Source organism: Sorex araneus, chromosome 6 (genome assembly GCF_027595985.1).
Source record: "Sorex araneus isolate mSorAra2 chromosome 6, mSorAra2.pri, whole genome shotgun sequence".
In the NCBI taxonomy this organism is placed as follows: Eukaryota; Metazoa; Chordata; class Mammalia; order Eulipotyphla; family Soricidae; genus Sorex; species Sorex araneus.
The window spans coordinates 33,324,190-33,346,465 of NC_073307.1; the positions used below are offsets into that span (position 1 = coordinate 33,324,190).

The 22,276-nt window shown below is 42.3% G+C and overlaps 1 protein-coding gene across 4 annotated transcripts in view; it reads right to left on the bottom strand.

Moving 5' to 3' along the window:
- Positions 1 to 460: 460 nt before the first annotated feature.
- The window catches only part of GRAMD2B (GRAM domain containing 2B), a 108,944-nt gene continuing 87,128 nt past the window's right edge, over positions 461 to 22,276 (bottom strand). For all 4 annotated transcript variants that reach the window (XM_055143261.1, XM_012933058.2, XM_004609819.2 and 1 more), the window contains 6 exons: positions 20,964 to 21,075; positions 19,770 to 19,892; positions 19,201 to 19,288; positions 17,736 to 17,840; positions 4,749 to 4,842; positions 461 to 1,670 (listed from right to left, as the gene is read on the bottom strand). In XM_055143261.1, the coding sequence (XP_054999236.1) occupies positions 1,629 to 1,670; positions 4,749 to 4,842; positions 17,736 to 17,840; positions 19,201 to 19,288; positions 19,770 to 19,892; positions 20,964 to 21,075 (564 nt within the window). In that variant the 3' untranslated portion in view covers positions 461 to 1,628. The remainder of the gene's footprint in view (positions 1,671 to 4,748; positions 4,843 to 17,735; positions 17,841 to 19,200; positions 19,289 to 19,769; positions 19,893 to 20,963; positions 21,076 to 22,276) is intronic.

A 22,276-nucleotide genomic window follows, 5' to 3' on the forward strand; every position in this document is an offset into this window, starting at 1 on the left:
GCCCGCACTTGCACATGGTAAAGCACTGACATGGAAGTCTTATAAAAATAGAATGTTAAACTTGGAAAACATTTAAAGGAATAATGTAGTTTGTTTGAGAATGTACTTGTCTGTCACATTTGTGTGCTTTGGAGACAATTCTACTTTTAATCCTCGTAATGATACTTTCTCTTAGTACTTCTCACCTTACTAGTAAAGTGGGGGTAAGGGCCAAATACACTGCCAGAGGCCACACAACTCATGAAATATGGGCCTACGAACCAAGCATTCATTTTCTTACTTCAAAGTTCTTCTCTCCGCCCCCAGGCCCCAAGAAGTTAAATCATTTATGTGTTTTGAAAATGAATTCTTGGGAAGAAGGGATGGGGAGGTACAAGTAGTAGAGAGGAGGTGAGAGGCAGTTAAGAAGCCTGTAGTCTCATTGTAGTTATGAAGCAACAAAACAAGTGTTAGCAGCGCCTTTTAACCAATGGGTATTTATTCAAAGCAAAGGGTGCACCAGGCACAGTTCTTGTCCATAAGGCTAACAAATACAAATGACGTCACCAATTCACTTATTAGCTTATTTGATTGAATAAAATACATTTCATAGAAATGATTATAAAATGCATTGCAGATAGGAACAGAGTATCTCTTATACTTACAGATCTTTTGGTACCTAGAGAGTCACTAATAAAAACCCAGTCAACCCTTATGGAAAGTAGGAGTTAGCAAAACACCAGTTACTCATTTTAGTGAAAAATAAGAGCATGTTATTATTGCCATCTCAAATGGATTTTCAGCTTTGAGTTCAGCCAGCCTGTTAAATTCCAAATATCCTCCATCTATGATCTTAAGACCATTTGGTGTTTTTCATCTTATATCCAATCGTTGTGCTGTTTTTTTTGGCTTCAAGATTAGTTTGGGTTTCAAAGTTTAATTGAGCACTTCCACCCACATCTCAAAGATTCTTGACCTGGGTTGGGTGAGAATCAGCCCGATTATGTTAGAGAAACAAAAAGAAAGAGAAAAGCATGGGTGAGATGGGAGAGGTTAATCTCACAGTTCACACATGCAAGAGGGTCCTACGAGAACATCACAGCAGCCAGGAAGAAGGTTGGGGTTGGGGGATGGTTGGAAGTGAGTCTGTCCTTTGGAGCTGCCAGCTTTAGGCAGCAGGACACATGCCTCTGGGGCAGCCTGAAGTGTGTTTATGTGTGATGGAGCCTTTACTTTGAAAGGTGATGAAAGCAGTGACAGAAGAGAAGAGACTGGGGTTTTTTTTGTTTTCTTTGGTGGGGGACGGGGAAATGAGAAGCAGGGAGTGGAGTGTTGGCTGACTGTCACCATCACCATCTGAGAGGCCCCCCGCTGCCCCTTTCTGAGACCTCCCAGAGAGGTTAATGTGCTGTAGGCAGCAGCTGGGAAAACTCAGAGCCAAGGTCAACTTTTATTGCACAAGAACTGAAGCTCTCCCCACCCCTCGTTGGAGCGGACACCACCCTGGTGCACGTGGGCTCCTGTCCATCTGCTCGTCCGCTCGCTCACTTGCTCCTCCGCCAGCAGGGAGCACTTTCCTAGGCCCGGTCAGGAGCACTGTCTTCTAAGGGAAGCCCGAGGTTTCTTGGTATCCCAGGTCCTCGGGTTGGTCAGTCACCGTTCTCAAGTAGCTTTTGTAAGTTGTTTTGTATCTGGAAATAAAAAGAAGTTCCTAGTGTGAAACAGGATGAAGTGCAGAAAGGGCAGCCCAATTGCGGTGGCTTCCATAATGCTGGTGATTATTCTAACTTGATGAAAAAATTTCACAGGTTAAATGTAGATGAGGTGATTATACATAAATATCTATGACTCGGATTGTTTGAAAAAAATCCACTTTAGTTTTTATTTTGGGGCCATATCCAGTGGCGCTTAGGGCTTCCTCCTGGCTCTGTGCTCAGGGATCACTCCTGATGGTGCTTGAGGGGCCACAGGTGGTGCATGGGATCAATCCCTGTTGACTACTTGCAAGGCCTGTGCCTTAACCATCATCTTAGCTCTCTGACCCTCTAGGGATTTTTTCTTTTTTGTGTGTTTGATTTTAGACCACCCTAGCTGAGCTCAGGGGTAATTCCAGGCTCTGCACTCAGGAATTACTCCTGGCAGACCTCAGGGGCCCAACCATATAGGGTGCTGGGGACAGAACCTTGGTCAGGCATGTGCAAGACAAGTGCCCTACCCACTAAGCTATCCTGCTAGCTCGCCCCCCTTGGGATTTTTTTTTTTTTGGGTCACACCTGGCTCTGCACAGGGGTTACTCCTGGCTCTGCACTCAGGAATCATCCCCGGCGGTGCTCAGGGGACCATATGGGATGCTGGGAATTGAACCCGGGTCGGCCGCGTGCAAGGCAAACGCCCTACCTGCTGTGCTATCGCTCCAGCCCCCCCTTGGGATTTTTTTAACGTTTCCTCTTAGTGACTTTAAGAATACAGCACTCAGGGGCCGGAGCGATAGCACAGCAAGTAGGGTGTTTGCCTTGCATGCACTGACCCGGGTTCAATTCCCAGCATCCCATATGGTTCCCTGAGCACCACCAAGAGTAATTCCTGAATGAAGAGCCAGGAGTAATCCCTGAGCATTGCCGGGTGTGACCCAAAAAGAAAAAAAAATTAATCACCATGAATTACAAAGTTACAATGGTATTTGTGATTACGTTTCAACAGTATACTTTTCCAACAGCAATCTCTTCACCAGTGCTCACTCCACTCTACCAATATCCTCAGTTTCCCTCCCACCCACAACCAACCTCTATGGCAGGTACTTCTCCCCACCCCCCATTGTCTTAGTGTTTCCTTCCCTAACTTATCCCCCACTGCCCACTGCCCCCCCCCCAGCCCCCAGCCCCAGTGCCAAGCTTCCTATCGAAGACCAGTTTGTGAGTTTAAAAGAGAAAATTGCTGAATTTGCTCCTAGGCGTATACTGCTAGACTAGGATCATCCGTCATGCCTTGGTTTAGAAACAGAAGCTCTTTTGGCTCTGTCTTCCTTCAATGGTTAAATTCTAGACAACAGTTACTAATGCGAAACAGAGTATTGGACTGGTTTGTTTCGCATGTCTTCCAGGAAAGCATAATCCCACACTCACAGAATACCACCAAACATTGGGTATTCATGGTCGCAGTTTTAATGGAACAACCTCACTGTAAGCTAGGGCGAAAATGAACAGATCAAATGGCAAGTGGTAGCCACGCTGATTGGGTTTCACTTTGCCATGTTTCTGGTGGGCCAGCCTGTGCCTGGTCACGTACCTCTGCTGCGACCTAAGCAGGTTCCTAAGCCTGCGACCAAAGCTCTAGGAAGCCCTAGAGCTCCCCGTGGGAAGGTACAGGGGAGGGAAAGGAAGCTCTGTGGCCTCATCAGCAGGTTAGATTCTGAGGAGAGGTGACCAGAGCACAGCGCCGCGTCAGACGGACGTGGTTCACTGCCCCGTGTGCCGCCAGCTTGCTAGGCGCTTCTCCCTTAGCAAGTGTAACAGACGGGAACAGGGGCACGTGTCCCCAGCACTGCCACAGGGAAGGGATGCAGTACTGTGTAAGAGCCTGGGAGGGACACGGACACTGTCCCTGCAAGGACTCTGTGTCATGGTCGCATATCATCATAGAGGCAAACTCTGAACCAAAGAGGAAAACCAAAAGACCAGTAAGGAGGCTAAAACCCTTCCTTCCTTCCTTCCTTCCTTCCTTCCTTCCTTCCTTCCTTCCTTCCTTCCTTCCTTCCTTCCTTCCTTCCTTCCTTCCTTCCTTCCTTCCTTCCTTCCTTCCTTCCTTCCTTCCTTCCTTCCTTCCTTCCTTCCTTCCTTCCTTCCTTCCTTCCTTCCTTCCTTCCTCCCTCCCTCCCTCCTTCCCTCCCTCCCTCCCTTCCTTCCTTCCCTTTCTTTTTCTTTCTCTCTCTTGCTATTTTTCTCTTCTTTTCTCTTTCTTTCTATTTCTCTCTCTTTCTCTCTCTTTTTTCACTTTATTTATTTTTAAATTAGTGAATCACCATGAGGGTACAGTTACAGATTTACACATTTTCGTGCTTGTGTTTCCGTCATATAATGTTCGAGAACCCATCCTTCCACTGGTGCCAATTCTCTACCACCAATGAACCCAGTATCCCTCCCACCCCCAATCCCATCCCCCCACCCCACCCTGCCTCTGTGGCAGGGCATTCCCTTTTGTTCTCTCTCTCCTTTTGGGTGTTGTGGTTTGCAAAAGGGGCATTGAGTGGCCATCGTGTTCAATCCTCTCTCTCTTTCTCTTTCTCTTTCTCTTTTTCTTTCTGTTTCTCTATCTTTCTCTTTCTTTTTCTCCCTCCCTCCCTCCCTTCTTCCCTCCCTCCCTCCCTTCCTCCCTCTCTCTGTCTCTCTCTCCCTCCCTCCCTTCCTTTCTTTTTCTTTCTTTTTTTCTTTCTTCTTTTGGGGCCTCACCCAGCTGTGCTTAGGCCTTAGTCCCAATTAAGGGATTAAGGCTCAGGGATCACTCCTGGAAGTGCTTTAGGGGGACCATATGTAATGCTGGGGATCGAACCCAAGTCAGGCACATCCAAGGCAGATGCCTTCCCTCTGTATTATATTTTTTTGGCCCTAAAGCCCATCTTCTGTGTGGAAGTGAATTTTCACATTGCTGAGCATGGGACCTGCAGGCTGGGTGTGATCAGTGAGGCTTTCCTGCACACCCACGCTGGTGGCCCTGAGCTGCGGCAATCAGTGGCATGACATATCGGCCCCCGACACAGGAAAGAAATCAGTCACCTTTTCTAATTTCATTATGTTAGCTGTAAGCTCTTGGCAGAGGACCTCCACATTTAATTGAACTTGTGACCCCAGGCCGGATGGTGCTGTCTGTCTGTAAGAACAAAGAGAGAAATGATTGTGGGCAGGAATGGCAAAGACAGAAGCAGACTACACATGCTTTAAATTCATTTAAAACAAAGAAATGACCATGAGAGAAGAGAGTGAGCATCTAACTTGCTAACATCAGAAAGGCCCTGCGGTAACCCACAACTCCAGCCTCCGTGTCAGATCACCAATTCTCTCAAGCTAGCTGGAAATGTCACGGTAGAGGTCAGCGACTGCCTTGGCATCCTGACAAAACCCAGACAGTTCCTCTCTAGCATGCAGTTCCTCTGACACCATTTAGTATGGTAGCCTCTGACACGCTCTATCCCCTCACCCCAGCAGAGATTTGCAAGAATGATGGTGCTTCTCAGTTCTCGGTGAAGCTTTTGAAATGTTGAGGAATGTCTTTTTAAAGTATCAAATGCAATGTATCTTAAGAAGTGCTGCACAAGTAGAACCACCTCTATCGGAAAATGTAAGCATTAATGTACTGCAACGTAAATGTAAAAAAAAAAAAATTGTTTCCTTTAGCCATTTGCAGGGGTGGGGAATATCCTATCTGGGAAATCCTGGGATCTGGCTAGGTATGTGAGAATGCTTCTAGCCAGCTGTCTGTGGACTGTGGACTTGGATTGTGTGGCCTGTGAATGACATTCTAAATATCCAATGGCTCTTGGCAGAAAAAGGGGTCCCGCCCCTGATTTATGGTCTTATTCCATCTACACAGATCACCAGGCCAAGGCCAAAGGCCACTGGATTTTATTTATGTCAGCTGAAACTATAGAAGATGGGGAAGATGTGTGCATTTTCTTGGAGAGCTGGTCTAAAGTCATTTGCCAGGTCTTCACATTAAGAATAAAAACCATAGTCTGTATCTTCTCTCTGTGAATTGGATATAAGTTAATCTGTTGAGTAGTTGATTAGCAACTATTCCCATTTTCCACTGTGTCTGTTTTTTTATAATTTATTTATTTATTTATTTATTTTTGGCTTTTTGGGTCACACCCGGCGATGCTCAGGGGTTACTCCTGGCTTTGCACTCAGGAATTACTCCTGGCGGTGCTCAGGGGACCATAAGGGATGCTGGGAATCGAACCTGGGTCGGCCTCGTGCAAGGCAAACACCCTACCTGCTGTGCTATGGCTCCAGCCCCTGTATCTGTTTTTTAGATACAGGAACTTGGTAAGCTGCTGATGACTATCAACACTCAGTTTTTCCATTTATCAGAACTGAAATCTTTCCCTAGCCTTGATCTGTACTATCAAAACCCGAAATCCCTTAAAAGGAAGTGGAATCAAAATATTTCCATTTCTAGATGAGAAATCTGAGACTCAAAGAAACTGACTTATCAGTGTGAAATTCTGACAGCCTGTAGGCTGAGAGTGTATTAATAAAACTGGTACAACACAGGGATCTAAAAGAATCAGCCGCAACTAAAGAGTGATTGTCAGTGTGCCTTTACCTTCTCGGGTGGCAGGATGGGCTTCCCAGGATGACTTATATCACAGAAGGTCAAGTCCTGTAAATGTATTTTATGTACTCTCACTTTTTAAATTTTTTTATTGCTGTGCTTAGGGGGGCATGCGGCAGGGATGAAACCAGGGTCTCATACACACAAGGCAATTGCTCTTGATTCACATTCCAGCCCTAAGTCTATTTAATTTTATTTGGGGCCACCTGGCTGTGCTCAGGGTTTACTCCTGCTGGGACTCAGGTGACCATATATGGTGCAGGGGATGGATCCAGGGTTGGCTGCATGCAAGACAAGCAACTGACCCGCTGCTCCATTGCTCCTACTCCTATGTGTGCTTTATTAATAGACCTTCTGGTAATGGGTGTTTTCCTGACCTCATGTCACCTGTGAGCTTTGTCATTTTTTTTTTAAAGGATTGCATTTCATACTGTACTTTCTCCTGTGTTGATTATCAAAAGAAATATTCCATTTATCTTCTAGGAGTGGAATTTCTCCCTCTTATCACCTTGTTTATTAAGCAATAATAGGATATAAAGTACATTTCCCTGGTAAATCAGCCACTTTTATAATACTGGACCAATAGCAGCCATGTGGTGACCTCCTAGTAGAGTAACATTCTCAACAAGAGCTGAAAGCAAGGACAGAGTATATATATACATCTGTTTCCATTAATTAGGCTTTTGTTATCAACTGAGATGTGCATTTATATGAAAAACCACCCTGTGTATCAGCACCTGCATGAGCCACAGAACCAGACTCTTGGGTGAAATTATTTTAGAGCATGAAGAAAATGTGGCACCTAATTCTCAAAGTGATGACCCCTGGTCGTCCATATCACCTGGGAACCTAAATATTACTGCAAATCCTTAGCTGCCACCCCAAATCGATTGGGGTGCAAGTGGGGATGGGCCTTGCAGAATCACAACACCACTTTCTTTCTTTTTCTTTTTGGGTCACATCCATCGATGCTCAGGGGTTACTCCTGGCTCTTCACTTAGGAATTACTCCTGGCAGTGCTTGGGGGACCATATGGGATGCTGGGAATCGAACCTGGGTCGGCCGCATGCAAGGCAAACGCCCTACCTGCTGTACTATTGCTCTGGCCTCCACAGCACCACTTTCTTTTAGAACAGAGCCTGGATTTTGCAGCTGCAGCTTAGGTTTTCCATCTCTGGTCCAGGGACCAGTACTAGAGTAGGGTTGAAGTCACTAATCTAGGGGATCCCCCTACCCCTGCTCTAAAATCATGGCTCTCATGTTTGCATTCTTCCTTCCACACATATATGATGCACCCTCAATCTTGCTGCATCGTCCAGAAAGTTTACACACTTTTCCAGGAACCCAATTTTTGCTTAAAAGGGCACTGCTAATTTCTTATCATTGAAATACAAATGTTATTGCAACATAAATTAGTTTCAACTGATGAGCTGACTTTAAAAAATCAAGGCACCATGACTTATGATAATGTTAATGTTTCACAAATGCAATGTCACTATCATGATTTGACTTCTGTTCACAATGTGAATATACTGACTCCCTCTGATGCAGAATGATAAATCTGTGCCTCTTGATCCTCTTTAACCTTTCCATCCACGAGAGCCCCTCCCCTCGTCCAGAAGTTAACCAAGTTGTTTTCTGTATCTGAGTTTTGCCTACCGTTTAGATTCCACATCGATCAAAACAGTATTTTTCAGGGCCAGAAGGCAGCATGAAAAGATGTAGCACACTATTTTGATTTTAACAGCTTTATAGTACAGCCATGGAGTTGAATACTTTCCACATTGTGAGGAAGGCGGGCTTGGGTCACAGCCAGTGGTACCCAGGGGTCACACTTGACATGTGAAACCAGGAATCAAATGGGTTCAGTCACATCCAAGGCAAGAACTTTACTCCCTGTCTTCGTCTTTCCAAACCCTCCCCATAATTTTGTTTTGTTTTTTCCTTTCTAGTTACCATCTTTTTTTTTTTTTTTTTTTTGCTTTTTGGGTCACACCCGGCGATGCACAGGGGTCACTCCTGGCTCATGCACTCAGGAATCACCCCTGGCGGTGCTCAGGGGACCATATGGGATGCTGGGATTCGAACCTGGGTCGGCCATGTGCAAGGCAAACGCCCTACCCGCTGTGCTATCACTCCAGCCCCCTCTAGTTACCATCTTTTTATTCTGAGAATTGCTTTGACTATTTGAAGAGTTTTACTTTTTTTTTTTTTTTTTGCTTTTTGGGTCACACCTGGCGTTGCACAGGGGTTCCTCCTGGCTCTGCACTCAGGAATTACTCCTGGCAGTGCTCAGGGGACCATATGGGACGCTGGGAACCGAACCCGGGTCAGCCGCATGCAAGGCAAACGCCCTACCCACTGTACTATCGCTCCAGCCCCTGAAGAGTTCTACATTTACACACAAATTTCAGTAGCATTTATTCTTACTCCTTAAAGAATGACATCAGAATTTTAAAGGCAATTTCATGGGATCAGTATAATGCTCTAGGTAGAATAGCCATTTGACAATGATGATTCTTTCTATCCCTGAACATGGAAAAAGTTTACCATTTTTGTGATGTGTTCTTCCATTTCAGTAGAGACATAGTTTTTGACAAGTAAATCTTTCAATTCTTTTTTTTTTTTTCTTGTTTTTGGGTCACACCTGGCAATGCACAGTGGTTACTCCTGGCTCATGCACTCAGGAATCAGTCCTGGCAGTGCTCCGGGGACCATACGGGATGCTGGGAATTGAACCCGGGTTGGCTGCGTGCAAGGCAAACGCCCTACCCACTGTACTATTGCTCCAGTCCCAAATCTTTCAATTATTTAAGGTGATTCCTAGGCCTTTGATTTTGGGTACATCTTAAAAATTTTTTTTAAACTTTTTCTTGTAGTTTGTTGTTTGCATTTAGAAATGCAAGAAAATTTGTGTATTGCTTTTGTCACCCTCTTTCTTGGTGTATTTGTTTAATATTTGTCTGAGTATTTATAGTAAAGTCATTAGGGTCTTTAGGGTCAAATGATGACATCATTAGGGTCAAATGATGACAGTTTAATATCTATTTGGATTACTTTGTTTTCTTTCTTTGCTTGATTGTTGTGGTGAGGACTTCTAAGACTATATTGGAGAATAGGGGACAAAGGGACATCTTTCTTTGCATTGTGCCTTGAGTGTGATGCTGGCTGTGGGTTTCTTTATAGTACCATTACTATCTTTTTTTTTTTTAATAATTTATTTATTTTTAATTAGAGAATCACCGTGAGGGTACAGTTACAGATTTATACACTTTTGTGCTTATACTTCCCTCATACAAAGTTCGGGAACCCATTCCTTCACCAGTGCCCAGTACCATTACTATCTTGAGGTACATTCCTTCTATCCCGATTTTGTTTGTTTTTGAGCATGAATGATTGTTGAGTCTTGTCAAAAGCTTTCTTTGTATCTACTCCTCATGATTTTGATCTTTTTATTTACACAGCATATCACCTAAATTGATTTGTGTATATTAAGCTATCCTTTTATCCCTGGAATGAATCCTCCTTGGTCATGACAGATGATCCTTTAAAATACTCTTTGATTTGGCCCACTACGACTTTGTTTCGGATATTTGCATTGATGTTCATCACAGATATCAGCCTACAATCTTCTTTTTTTAGTAACCTCTGCATTTGGTATTTGGGTAATGCTGGCTTTATAGCATTCTGTTTGAAAGTTTTCCTGTTTGTTCAATGTTTTGTAAAAGCTTGAAAAGTACAGTTAATAGCTCTAAAGTAAATGTTTGGTAGAACTCACTAGTGAAACTTTCTGGATCTGAGCTTTTATTCTTGTGCCATTACTGTTTTCATTTCCTTACTTGTGATTGGCATGTTCAGGTTTTTCACTCATCCCCAATTCAGTCTCGGAGGTGGTATGATACTAAGAATTGATCCATTTCTCGTGAGTTCTCCAGCTCAGTGGAAAAATTATTCACATAACCTCTTATGCTCTTTTTTATTTCTTAGGTCTCTGTGTCATTTCTTTCCTTTCCACTTGGATCCTATTTATTTGAATTCTCTCTTATCTTGTGAGTCTACCTAAGGGTTTGCCAATCTTATTTATTCACCCTTTGTTTGTTCCTCATCTTAGAGTAGTGCTTCTTTTCATCTATTTATTTATTATTATTTTTCTTTTTTGTGTCACACCTGGCAATGCACACCTGGATTATTCCTGGCTCTGCACTCAGGTATTACTCCTGGCAGTGCTCAGGGGACCATATGGAATGCTGGGAATCGAACCCGGGTTGGCCATGTGCATGGCAAACACCCTCCCCGCTGTGCTATCGCTCCAGCCCCAGAGTAGTTTTCTCAAACTTTTTCCACCCACAACCCAGTTTTGCCTGATAAATGCAACATGGGTGAATAGTGCCAGACACACCTGATTCACTGTGAAGTTAATTTTTGTTTGTGTTTGGGCCACACTCAGTGGTGCTCAGGGATCACTCTTGGCAAGGCTCAGGGAACTGCATGTGGCACCAGGGATTGAACCTGGGTCAGTTACAGGTTAGGCAAGTACCTGCTGAACTATTCTCCCTCCTTATTTTGAAATCATTTTTGGTTGTGCATTTAGAAACTTTTTACTGTTGTCAAATATTTCCTATCTCATACATTCAGTTACCCAGAGCTTTAAGGAGCTGGGACTTAAGGGGCAGAGTGGTAGTATAGCAGGTAAAGTGCTTGCCTTGTGGCTGCCTGAGTTCAGTCCCTGGCATATGGTTCAAATACTCCATATGGGGGCTGGAGCGATAGTACAGCAGGTAGGGCATTTGTCTTGTACGCGGCCAACCCGGGTTCCCAGCATCCCATATGGTTCACCCAAGCACCGCCAGGATAATTCCTGAGTGCAGAGCCAGAAGTAACCCCTGTGCATCTCCGGGTGTGACCCAAAAAGCAAAAACAAACAAACAAACACAAACAAAAACAAATACTCCATATGATCCCTTGAGCCTACCAGGAGTGATTCCCAAGTGCAGAACCAGGAGTAAGACTTAAGCACCACTGGATGTGACTCAAAAACAAAAATAGATAAACAAGCAAAAAAAAAAAAAAAGAAATATTAGCAAAAAAAGGAAGCTGGGGCTTAGATGAAAGGCTTTCCACTTTTCACCATTGATTATGATGTTAGATATGAACTTGTTACAAATGCTCTATATTACTTTTTTTAAAAAAATTTAAAATTTTATTGAATCACCGTGAGATAGTTACAAGCTTTCATGTTTGGGTTACAATCTCACAATGATCAAACACCCATCCTTCCACCAGTGCACATCCCCCCCACCAGTATCTCGGGTATTACCCCCCCTTTCCGACCGTCCTCCTGCCTCTATGGCAGACAATATTCCCCATACTCTCTCTCTACTTTTGGGAATTATAGCTTGCCACACAGACACTGAGAGGTCATTATGCTTGGTCCATCATCTACTTTCGGCATACATCTCTCATCCCAACTGGTTTCTCCAGCCATCATTTTCTTAGTGATCCCTTCTCTATTCCATCTGCCTTCTTCCCTCCACTCATGAAGCAGTCTTCCAGCTATGGGGCAATCCCCCTGGCCTTTGTATCTACTGTCCTTGGGTGTCAGCCTCATATGATGCTACCCTACACTCCACAAATGAGTGCAGTCCCTCTAATTCTGTCCCTCTCTGACTCATTTCACTTAGCATGATACTTTCCATGTTTATCCATTTATAAGCAAATCATGACTTCATCTCTCCTAACAACTGCATAGTATTCCAACAAATGCCCTATATTACTTTGAGATAGATTCCCTCTAAAATCAATTTGTTGAGGTAAAATGTTATTGACTTTGATCCTGCTGTCTAACTTAACGTCAGATGTTAGTCATAAAAATAAGTGTCCGTACATACAATTTAACATTTACCACAATGTTAATTCCCTTTCAGGACCTTCTACCTGATTGGCACATTTATGCTCCTTCCCTTTTGGTAACTAATAATTTTCTCTTCTAGTTTCAAACTCATTTTTGTTTTATTTGTTTAGTCTACTCATCTGTTACTTGTTTTACTTTCTTACTATCCACACCTTTCTGGTGCTCAGGGAATCATGCACTACTGGGAGTTGTTCAGGGTTCCAGACCTGAGAGCTACCCCAGGCTGCAGTGAGCACGGTGGGGTGCCTGTTCAAATGAATGTCTGCATTCTTCAGGTATACACTTAGAAAAAGGTGGATAACTGGATTACACTATCTTTTCCTTTTCTCTCCCTCTCTCTCCTTTTAATGCAAACTACTCTCTGGAGTGATAGCACAGTGGGCAGGGCATTTGCCTTGCACATGGCTGACCCCAGTTTGATTCTTCTGTCCTTTTCGGAGAGCCTGGCAAGCTACTGAGAATATCCCGTCTGCACGGCAGAACCTAGCAAGCTACTCGTGGCGTATTCAATATGCCAAAAACAGTAACAACAAATCTCACACTGGAGACATTACTGGTGCCCTCTCAAGCAAATTGATGAACAACAGGGAAGACTGTGTTACAGTGCTACTCTCTCTAATAACCACAATACTTTACTCTCCCACCAGCAGTGGACCAGGGTTCCCTTCTCTCCACTTCCCCTCTGGCACTTGTTCTTTGTCTTTGGGGTGAATGTCATTCTCACAGGTGTGAAGTGATACCTTATTGTTCGGCATTTCTCCAATGCAATGCAATGCAAGATTAATTTTTTTAATCTGTATATTGTTTTTGGAAAAGTGTCTATTCAAATCCCCTGCCTATTTGATAGTTCTCTGGCTGTTGAGAATTTATTTTTTAATTTGGACATTAACCCTTTGTTGAATAAAGTGTGCAAATACCGTTACTTTTTCAGCAGTATCTTTGTTTTGATAAAAATGCCTTTCAGAGTGCAAAAGATTTTGAGTTTGGTGTTGTCCCATTTGTCTATTTTTGCTTTTGCTTCCCTTGCTGCGGGAGTCAGGTTCCATGCACATCTCTAAGGCCCAGCACATTGCTCATGTATTTTCAATCTTTTACTCAAGTCTTTAATCCATTTTGGATTTATATCTGTGTAAGACAGTGGTCTAGTTTCATGTTTTTGCATGTTGCTGTTCAGTTTTCTCAGACATTCCTTACTCCAGTGTAGACATTTGACCCCTTTGTTGAAAACTGATTGTCCATATGTGTGTGAAATTTATTTCCCAGCCCCCAATTCTGTTTCACTAGTGCATCTGCTCTTATTTCAGTACCACAGTATACTGATTGTTATTATTTTGTAGTATGATATAAAGTTGGGGAACCTGAGGAAGAATGCCATGGCATTGAATCTGTATATTGTCCTAGGTAACATCGTCATTTTAATTATTTCTCCAGTCCATGAGCATAAATCTTTTCTTTTTTTATGATTCTATTTATTTTAATAGTGTTTTCTAGTTTTCAGTGTGTAACTCATGATTAAAATATACTTCAAGACATTTAATTCTGTTTGATAGTTATAAATGCAAACTTTTTGTTTCTATTTCTGCTGGTTTGTGTATTCAAAAAAATAAAATTTGTTCTTTTATTTCACTTTATTATCCCTGTGACTCTTTATTAGAGAGTGATTTTTCATGTATATAATAAAGTCTGCAAGAGAATAATTTTATTCCTTCCTTTCCAGTTTGGATGCCTTTTATATCCTGTTTAATTATTCTAGGACTTTATCACTAGCATGAATAATTGTGAAGTGAACATCCTTGTTTCTGAGCTTAGAGAAAAGGCTTTGTTTATCACCATTGAGTATGATGCTGGCTCTATGTTTGCTCTAGATGGCCTGTATTCAATTCAAGTCCATTCCTTTTGTATCCATTTTATTGAAGGTTATTATGAAATGATGTTGTGTTTTGTCAAGTACTTTTTTTTTTTTTTAATCTTGGTGCTGTGTCTTTTTTTTTTTTTCTTTGCTTTTTGGGTCACACCCAGCGATGCTCAGGGGTTACTCCTGGCTTTGCACTCAGTAATTACTCCTGGCGGTGCTTGGGGGACCATATGGGATGCCGGGGATCGAACCCGGGTCGGCCACATGCAAGGCAAATGCCCTACCCGCTGTGCTATCACTCCGGCCCCGGTGCTGTGTCTTAAGACATGCTCCCCAGGTTTTTCTACTAGAATTCTAGCTCATTCCAATCTGGTTGGTGTGATTTCAATCTTCCTGAATTTGAGAACTTTTCTGTAGCCTTAAAAGAGATTCATCCTTGGGGCTGGAGTGATAGCACAGCGGGTAGGGCATTTGCCTTGCACGTGGCTGACCTGGGTTTGATTCCCAGCATCCCATATGGTCCCCTGAGCACCGCCAGGAGTAATTCCTGAGTGCAGAGCCAGGAGTAACCCCCGTGCATTGCTGGGTGTGACCCAAAAAGCAAAAAAAGAAAAAAGTGATTCATCCTGGAGAATATTCCTGTACAATAGAGGAATTTATATTCTTCTGCTTTTGGAGGGACTCTTCTGAATACACTATCCACTCTAATTCATTGTTTAAGCTAATGTTTCCTTGATTTTATGTCTGGATCTGTCCATTAAGTGGAATACAAAGCAGTTATTGTACTGATGTATGTCATTCCTTTAATATTTAAAAATAACTATCGACATTTACTCTGTATTTTTAGCTATTCCTATGTTTGTATTTCTGGAGGCAATACCTGGCTGTACTTAGGGGATCATATATGGTTCTGGGACTTGAACCAGGTTCAATTCCTCAACTGTTTGCATTGTAAGTGCCCCACCTACTGTACTATTTCTCTAGCCCCTGGATAAGTTATTTTTTAAGTCTGTCTAACCACTTTACACTTAAGCTTAGTATTGGTATTTTGCACTCCTTTCTATCTTGTCTCCCTGTCTATTCCTTCTGCAGTTTGATAAAGTTTCTTATTACACAAAAGATAAAAGGAAAAGAATATACTATAGGTTTTTCCTTGAGTTTTTTATAGTTAATTAAATAATTTTTTAAAAAGCTATATTTTCCTGAGTGATAGCACAGTGGGTAGGGCGTTTGCACAGTGGGTAGGGCATTTGCCTTGCACTTGGCTGACCCGGGTTCGATTTCTCTGCCCCTCTCGAAGAGCCCAGCAAGCTAGTATCTTGCCTACATGGCAAAGCTTGGCAAGCTACCTGTGGCGTATTTGATATGCCAAAAACAGTAACAACAAGTCTCACACTGGAGACGTTACTGGTGCCTGCTCGAGCAAATTGATGAGCAATGGGATGACAATTACAATGACAATGACAATATTTTCCTGATACTTGTAGGAGCTTTGGGTCATACCTAGCATGCTTGGGGACCAACCAGGATCATTTATTTGCATGCAAGGTAAGTACCTTAATCCTGTACTATCTCCAGCCCCGTTTAACATTTTGTGAAAGGCTGGTTTGATGATGAAGAACTCCTTTAGCTTGTGTGGGACTGTCTTTCATTTCTCCAATTCTAACTGACAGCATTGCTGCCTTAAGGATTATTTATGCGCTAGAATGTTTTAATTTCCAAGACATGAAGTGCTATTTTCTTCTGGTGAGAAATCCACTGATTTTTCTTATGGAAGTGGGGGCAGTCCCTGGTAAATGACAAGTTGATTTTCTCTTTCTAGTTTTAAACATCTTTTTTGCAGTTACTTGGAGTTTTAGGCTTCCTGGGATAGAGGTCTAATTCCTTCCCTTTTCCCTTGTTTGGAAATTTTAGTGTTTCTTCAACTAGGTTTTCTATTCTTTTCTCTTCTGGATTTCCCATGACTGAGACAGTATCGCATGGGTGCCTTAATTAAAGGTATCTCTCTCCAGTTCAACCAGTTAATTAGTAATAAGAAAATATATAAAAGTGTCCACTTCACTGATAAAGACAAATATGTAGTTTAAGGATATGGATAATCATTTGAGGTTAGTATCAAGGTTAAAGGACAAATTCAGAATAATGGTGTAAAGGTGGTGGGCAAATGACTAAGATAAAGACAAAGTAGTAAAAATAACTCTCATAGTAGTTCTAGATCTTAAACTGTTAAGAATACAGGTGGATTTCTGTTAGCTTCATGGTAATCAGAGGGCTAACACCAATAGTAGATACACAGAGGCTAAATGAATCTAAGCAACCCTTCTAAAGAAGACAGCCACAGGCAGAAAGCTGAGACCAAAAGGGCAGGAAGTACAGACCTACCAATAATCACCTTACTCAAAAAGACTATATGCTCTAATCAGAAGACACTGGATTTCTGGGTGTGAGAATGTCTCAATTAAGCATTTTAGCCTGGGGACATAGCTCAAGTAGAGTGCTTATAAGGTTCAGTCTCACCTACCATGAGTGGCCCTTATAGAAAATATATGTATGCATTTCATATTGTGAATTTTTAAGTACCAGAAAAATACTACAAAATTATTGGCATACTTAGACTTTTTTTACAGTTTAATGCTTTTATTATGATTAGAGAGGGAATGCTTTATAGGAAGTAACGTTTCACATGATCTAGAAATTCACTTCATATATGTTATTTCATTAACACAGGTTTACTGCAGCATGATTTATAATAGTTAAGATTTGAAAACAACTTTCATGTCGACTGACAGATAAATAAGCTATAAAGAACGAAACATTGGTATATGGACAATGTGGTTGGACATTGAAGGAATTATGATAAGTAAAGTACAAATTCCATAGGATCTCATTTATATGTGGGATCTTAACAACAAATTTTCAGTTATAAATAAGCCATGGGGGTGGGAAGAAGGAAGAGGTTTGTAAGGTACAGCACAGTGACTTAAAATGCCCATTTGAATATTGCTGAGTGTAGATATTAAGTCTTGTATCTATGTAAGCTGATGAAACCAGACTTGTATACTAAAAAAAAAATCAAAATGGGTAAAAGTATGCTTTCTAACATAGAATAATTTAATTTTTGGCACATTTTCATCCTCACATAAGTGGGTTAAAAAAAATAAGGATCCTATGTCTGAATAGATTTAGTTAGGTCAGGCATCTTAAAAATGTCTGGGATGGAAAATACTCAATTTCACATTGAACTAAGAGTCAGATTGGATCTTTGCAGTAGTCAAGAGGTTTACAAAGAGAGGAGTTCATAGAAAAGAATTATACATGAGTTATTTGAATTTCTGTTTTTCAATAAAGTCTTGACTCACTGACATTTTACACAGATAAATTTGTATATTATATATAATAAATGAACCAAGACCAACACTGAGCCTTAGGAGAAAAACTTAGTTTTATATTATCTGTTATCTCGGCTTGTCTCCAGTGCAAGAATCTACAGAGTCATATCATTCGTTTCTACGAATTTTCTACCTCTTCCTATATATTAATCTCCCCCTAGACTCTTAACGCAGTATCAGCCTAACTGCATCCTCAGGTTTGTTAGAATGGATGCCCAGGTTAAACAAACATGGTATTAGTCTGAATATCCAGCAGATGGTAGCACTATCTTACTCAGTAGGATGGGTGTCCATATTGGTGGTGAGTGACCCCAGCCGGTCCTCCAGGGTATTAATTCTGTGTCTCATGTAGAAGGTTGAGATGACTAGTACACAGACACTGGAAAAGGATCAAAGAGAAATTCTCAGTAAGTTAATGGAAAAAGCTTAGCCAGCACAGCATCTGAGGACAGACGTTTCCCCAAAATCACTTGGCCAAAGAGACTACGAAAAGATTTTTTTTTCTTTTTGGGTCATACCCGGCAATGCACAGGGGTTACTCCTGGCTCTGTGCCCAGGAATTATTCCTGGTAGTGCTCGGGGGACCATACGGGATGCTGGAAATTGAACCTGGGTTGGCCGCATGCAAGGCAAATGCCCTACCCGCTGTGCTATTGCTCCAGCCCCCGAAAAGATTTTTTTAGCAGACTGATGCTTCTCACTATAAGACTGAAAATCTTTTTTTGGTGGGGGGGGGCGGGTCAAACCAGGTAATGATTAGGGGTCCATATTGGATGCTGGGGAATCACACCCAGTCTGGCTGTGCGCAAAGCAAGCACTCTGTGCTGTATTATCTCCAGCCCTAGAGACTGAAATTCTTTTAGCCCAGCATTTCTCAATCACCAGTACTGTTCACAATGACAGGCTCCCTCAAGGCCAACCAAATAGATTTGCCAGCTGGTGGTCCTGGTAAACTCACATGCAGATGTGGACCTGGATCCCTGGGTTAGGGAGAGCCAGCTTTTCTTGTTCTTTGGGATCCATAAATGGAGGACATTCCCCTTAATTGTGAGATATAACCCTGAATTGGGCCAGGCTATTTTCAGCTCAACTGGTCACAGACTAGAGGCTTAAGAATAAGTTAAAAAAGCCAACACTGGGGCTGGAGTGATAGCACAGCAGGTAGGGTATTTGCCTTGCATGCGGCAAACCCGGGTTCGATTCCCAGCATCCCCACGCGGTGAACCCAGGTTCGATTCCCAGCATCCCATATGGTCCCCTGAGCACCACCAGGATTGATCCCTGAGTGCAAAGCCAGGAGAACCCCCTGAGCATCGCCAGGTGTGACCCAAAAAAAGCAAAAAAAAAAATGCCAACGCCCAGGTTTTCAATAAGGGGAATGACACTAAGTGTTTCCTGGACTTCTCTGGGCAAGGGGCAAGATGCTTCATAAGTCACAAAACACTTTCCCATCTAATAGTGGCAACTCTAAGTCTTTTCCTGGATTTGGCACATGTTACTTTCCCTTCTTGCCTTCTCATTATTTCTTTAATACTTTCTTTAATTATTAAAGAATTAAAGAAGAATAAGAGAAGAAGAATATGGACATAGGACTGAAACCTATGAAGGGTGGGGAAGAGGAGACAAAAAGATCTTGGTCATATTAAAGACAACTGAGAGTTATAGGGGCTCTTGGAGAGAAGAGAGTGTACTTTTGGGAGTTATTTTCTTAACTACTTATAGTAATGCCATTTACTTACACAAGTGCATAGAATATAAGAATATGGTGGACACTCAGACATTTCTGAGGCTTTACTTTGTGGAGGATCCCAGTGGCTTCTGGCTTACCTGTTGGGTAGAAAGCAAAAAAGCAATAGTTTGAAAAGTGTAACACACCTTGTCTTCATGGAGGAGGTTAGTGAGGGAGAGAATGGTTTCTGAGTTTTACTACTCGTTAATAATTAACTGAAGGCTGCTAGCATTGTTCTTTTTCCCTGGGGTGTCATTCTTAATGAGTCCTTAATAGCTCTTGAGTCCTTCACTTTGCACATATGGAAACATTTCTCATTGGCTGGAATGAATGGTCACTGGTGTGGATATTAACTTTGTGTTTTTTTTACTGGCATGTTCTGAATTAGTCTCAGAATTGTGAAGGGAATGCAATGAAGACCTTCTGCACTGCGTCCTCTACCCCCTGCCCCCATACTGGAGAGCACAGAATTGAGTGTTTTTGTTGAGTAAATAAATGCATAAAGGTCTACAACAGGAAGGGATGGGGGAGAAACCGTGAACCCCCCTCAACTGACACAGCTAATAATCCATTGATTACCATGTGCTGGGAGGCTCTTAGCTTTTCCTTCGGGCACTCTATTCACATGGGCATCTACCCGTGCTGGCTTGGCTTCTCCCTTGGAGACATTCAGAGCTGCCTGGGATTCGGCCACAAGGAAATCTATCAAGTGAAAATGGGTCTAGGTTATGTTTTATCACCAATATATCTCAACACACAGGATTGATGACAAACCAAATGAACCTCTTGACCATATATAATGGCCAAGAATATAAATGGATCTTCTCAGAAGCTGATTGGGACTGAAATCCATTTCTCATGCAAGGAATTGATAGAAAAAAAATTTGACAAAAGCTGATCCTTACTCCAAATCATGGGGGACCACTCGGCAAAATACTACTGCTGAAATAAGAAGGCGATATATTTTTCTTTCTTGCAATTTCCCTGGGCTGGAGCAATAGCACAGTGGTTGGGCATTCGCCTTTCACACAGGCAACCCGAGTTCGATTCCTCCGCCCCTTTCGGAGAGCCCGGCAAGCTACCAAGAGTATCGAGCCCGCTCGGCAGAGCCTGGCAAGCTACCCATGCGTATTGGATATGCCAAAAACAGTAACAAGAAGTCTCTCAATGAGAGATGTTACTGGTGCCGACTCAAACAAATCGATGAATTACGGGATGACAGTGACAGTGACAGTGCAATTTCCCTAGATTAAGTGTATATAAAGGGAATGGATTTTTTTTCCTCAGAGGGTGGGGGGGTTGTTTTGTTTTGGGGCTACCCTTGGTGATGGTCAGCACTTAACTCCTGGTGCTTGGGAGATCATGTAGGATGCTGGGGATAGAACCCAGACCACAAGACCACATGCAAGGCAGATGACCTATTTGCTGTACTATTGCTCTGGCCCTAAGGGATTTTTATTTTTTTAACCACACAGGCCTTTCTTTTCAAATTACTTGCTTCAGATTTCCTTCTCGTTAACTAGGAAGGCAAGTTTTATTTATCAAGGTTTATTTACTAATTTGTGTGATGCCAGGTGATGATCAAAGGACCTGGGGCCACTCAGCCAATCAAGCTGTACCTTGAATCCTCAGGAGGCCCTGGTGGTGCCATGGACAGAATCCAGGCCAATCTCCTAGAGCCTTGCATGCGCCCTAATCCTTTTACTAATAGATGGGATTAAGGACATGCCAGGGAGAAGCACATTTTAGTAAATAGAGAAAAAGTTTCCAGACCTCGAGAGTTTTCCGATTCTGGGGTCTGAGAACCAGAACTGCTGTAGCCTTCCATGTGTTTCCTTCTTTGCCGAACCACTCCATCCAGGTCTGAGAATTCATCATTGAAATCCTGAAGGGAAAGCATGAAGAGGCTGTTTTCCCACATGAAGTAGGCAGGCCTTTGATAACCCCAGGCCTGACCTACGAAATACGGAAAAGGAAGGATTACCCACTGTGACTGGGATTTTCCCAACCAATTGCTGAGTATATGATTACGGAAACTGAGACTTTTCCTCCCAGGGCACTTTGAATTCTGTCATTCAGTGGCCAACTTGTTTGAAACAACAAATGTCTATATGAAAACCAGCCAGTGGAATGCTGATGACTGAGAAAGATGTTTCTAAAGTGAAGCTGGAGCCGTCTCATAGGCACTGGAATAGACAGGTGAGAGAAAAACAAGGAAGAAAGCCTGAATGGCAAGTCTGATTGTGTAGACGGAGACGGGGATTAGTTATAGTTTTAAAAGATGTTTTTTTTTTGAGGCTTGGCGGGGAGGGAGTCATTCCTAGTGCTGTACTCTGGGACTATATGGGATGTCTGAGATTAAACCTGAGTTGGCTGCGTAAGTCATGCATGCTACTTCTTAAACTATTGCTCCTTAAAGATGTTTTAGAAATGAAAATATTATGTTTTCACAAATTGGATCCTAAAATTAAAATTTTAAACTTTTTTCCCTGTCTGCTAAATCAAAATAGGATTTAGCAATATGCCACACAAATGAAAGGATGGCAGAGTGGTAGCAGGAATGTTACATCTTATTTGTGTGTGTGTATGTGTGTGTGTGGGGGGGCACACCTGGCTTGTGCTCAGACCCATGAAGGTATATGCAAAGCATGTGCTCCAGCTACTGATGTGTCTCTTTGGTCCTGTGTCACTTTCTGCCTTACTTGTTTCCCCAAAGTACCTCAGAACTGAAGAGATAAGAAGTGTTATTAAAATGTCCTAGGCAAAAAAACCCACAAAAACAAAAACAGTGTATAAGGAAAAGGTAGTACAGCCTATTACTTTTTATAGATATTACCTTTTCCCTATTTCTTTAGTTGCCAAGAGACTTGTAACCAATCTTTCATCCTACTCTTTTCAATTACTAGTTATTAAATACAGATCTGGCTTTATGCAAAGATCTTTACGCTGATGACCATACCTCTGACCCTACCTCACCCTTACAGCCACATCACGAGGCTGGTGTTTTCATGGAGGGAAACAAGTCAGTAGTTAAAGAACCCTGTCTGTTGGCATAGTTCAGTGGGATGGAACCCAGATTTGAAATC